We start from the raw sequence: 2085 nt of genomic DNA on the forward strand, positions 1-2085 counted from the left end.
TCATCCCTACATGCTCCTTCATGTATTGGTCATATATGTTGTGTTCATAGATATTTCGGTTCTATGTACTGCACGTACTCACATGCTTATGTATCGGTATATGAGTTGCATATCATGCTTATTATCTACTCGTGGATTAGATTAATAAAAAGTGTGCTAATGTATCCATCACGATCTCGATCTTGCCCGGCCGTATGGGCATCACGTTGTGTTGGTGTACACACCCTCGCCATTTAACGAACGAAATCAATGTGTTGGTGTATATCGATCTCTCTTTAATTTCCTTGAGCAAAGATGATCCGTGCCGGTGCCCGTGCACGCGCTGTCCTAGCAATCCTCGTAGGCCCACAGCATCTCTACGAGCGATCCCGTCGACCGCACGCACGAACGGACGGCGAGATCTCCTCCACTCCGCCAGGAGCAAGCGGGGCGCCATGTCACCCCGCCACCGTGTCAGGGGGTCAGGATAGGCCTATCCGGAAGCGGCCGCGTGGCGCCCTCCCTATGGGCGTCGGCCGCGCGCAGCCTCTCCCACACAAACCTCATCGACGGCCAGCCGTTTCAAATCCTTAACAGCATCCACTGATCAAAGTGTGTGCACGTACCCCGCAGCTCCAGAACCAGGACACGCCCACGGTATACGCACGTACAGCTCGATCGCAATGGCGTCGCTCGTCGCCGTCCAGCCGGTCGCCGTGCGGGGCCTGGCCGGCAGCTCCATCTCCGGCCGCAAGCTCGCCGTCCGGCCCGCCTCCGCCGCCGTCTCCCGCTCCACCCGCAGGTACTACCCAACACGAGTTCGACAGCACGCACACCATCGATCGAGAGCAACACCGCGTGGCTCAACTGACATGGCATGAACGCAGGGCTCGCGGGGCGGCGGTGGTGGCCAAGTACGGGGAGAAGAGCGTCTACTTCGACCTGGACGACATCGCCAACACGACGGGGCAGTGGGACCTGTACGGCAGCGACGCGGCGTCGCCCTACAACGGCCTGCAGAGCAAGTTCTTCAACACCTTCGCCGCGCCCTTCACCAAGCGAGGGCTGCTGCTCAAGGTCCTGCTGCTCGGCGGCGGCTCCCTGCTCGCCTACGTCAGCGCCACCGCCTCCCCCGACCTGCTCCCCATCAAGAAGGGGCCCCAGCTGCCCCCCACCCCGGGGCCACGTGGCAAGATCTAAGTAGATCTGCAATCAAGGCCTTCTTCCTCCTCTCGCCTCGTGCTTGTGTACCATGGATCTGATGGATTCCCCCCTATGGCCCTATCTATGTCCTCTGTTGATACTTGATCTTTGTACTACTTCGTATCAGTAATTGGAAAGATGCTGCTTGCATGATGCATGCAATTACTACTAGTAGATCATTTGCTCTTTGACGATTGCCAGTACTGTTTTTTGCAGTACCATGTTTTTGCTGTACTGGCGGTTTAAATTACTACTTCCTCAATACCTGCGACAAGTAATCCAGAACGGAGGGAGTACTTGCCTAATGTGTGCGATGGTACGGGTACAGTGCCGATCTATACTTCTTCCCCTGGGTTTGGTTTGTGCTTTATATATAAAAAGCAGGGCGAAAGCCTGTTTCGAGCCAATATGTATTGTCCGGCCGGCCTACTCATCACTCTGCGTGCACAGCTGCACACGTACATGGACGCAGCTCCTCTGACGTACGGCGCACTCGCTGACGTGTGGACCCGGACCCACGCGTCAGTGGCCCAACGTCAGGTGGCCGTACGTCAGGGGATCCGGCTCCCACGTACTTACTCCCTCCGTCCGGAACTACTATCCATTTCTGCGACAAATAATTCGAAACTAATAGTTGTTGCTGCTGCCGGCAGGATATTAGTTCTTACCCCGCTTGTTTCGTTAATGTCTGATAAATATATCAAGCATACATTGCGTCGTCGATTTTATGCAAAAATCCAACTGACATTATAACACTCCTACAAGACACTGGAAAGGCTACGCTTAACAAACATTGCACGGAAAACAGGGTCTGGAAGAGGTCAAGGTTAACTAGTACAGAAGCAGGCTAGAAAACTACATGTCCATTTCTCAGGCTCAGTGTGAAAAATCTCAACATTATTT

At 54.3% G+C, this 2085-nt stretch overlaps 1 protein-coding gene across 1 annotated transcript; it reads left to right on the forward strand.

The window, feature by feature from the left end:
- The first annotated feature begins 522 nt into the window (after nucleotides 1-522).
- LOC123067985 (photosystem I reaction center subunit VI, chloroplastic) lies at nucleotides 523-1353 on the forward strand. The gene is made up of 2 exons (XM_044490529.1): nucleotides 523-781; nucleotides 867-1353. The coding sequence occupies exons 1-2, from the start codon at nucleotides 663-665 to the stop codon at nucleotides 1177-1179; spliced, it is 432 nt and encodes a 143-aa protein (XP_044346464.1). The 5' UTR covers nucleotides 523-662; the 3' UTR covers nucleotides 1180-1353.
- The last annotated feature ends 732 nt before the right edge of the window (nucleotides 1354-2085 follow it).

This window comes from Triticum aestivum, chromosome 1A (assembly GCF_018294505.1).
Source record: "Triticum aestivum cultivar Chinese Spring chromosome 1A, IWGSC CS RefSeq v2.1, whole genome shotgun sequence".
NCBI lineage: Eukaryota > Viridiplantae > Streptophyta > Magnoliopsida > Poales > Poaceae > Triticum > Triticum aestivum.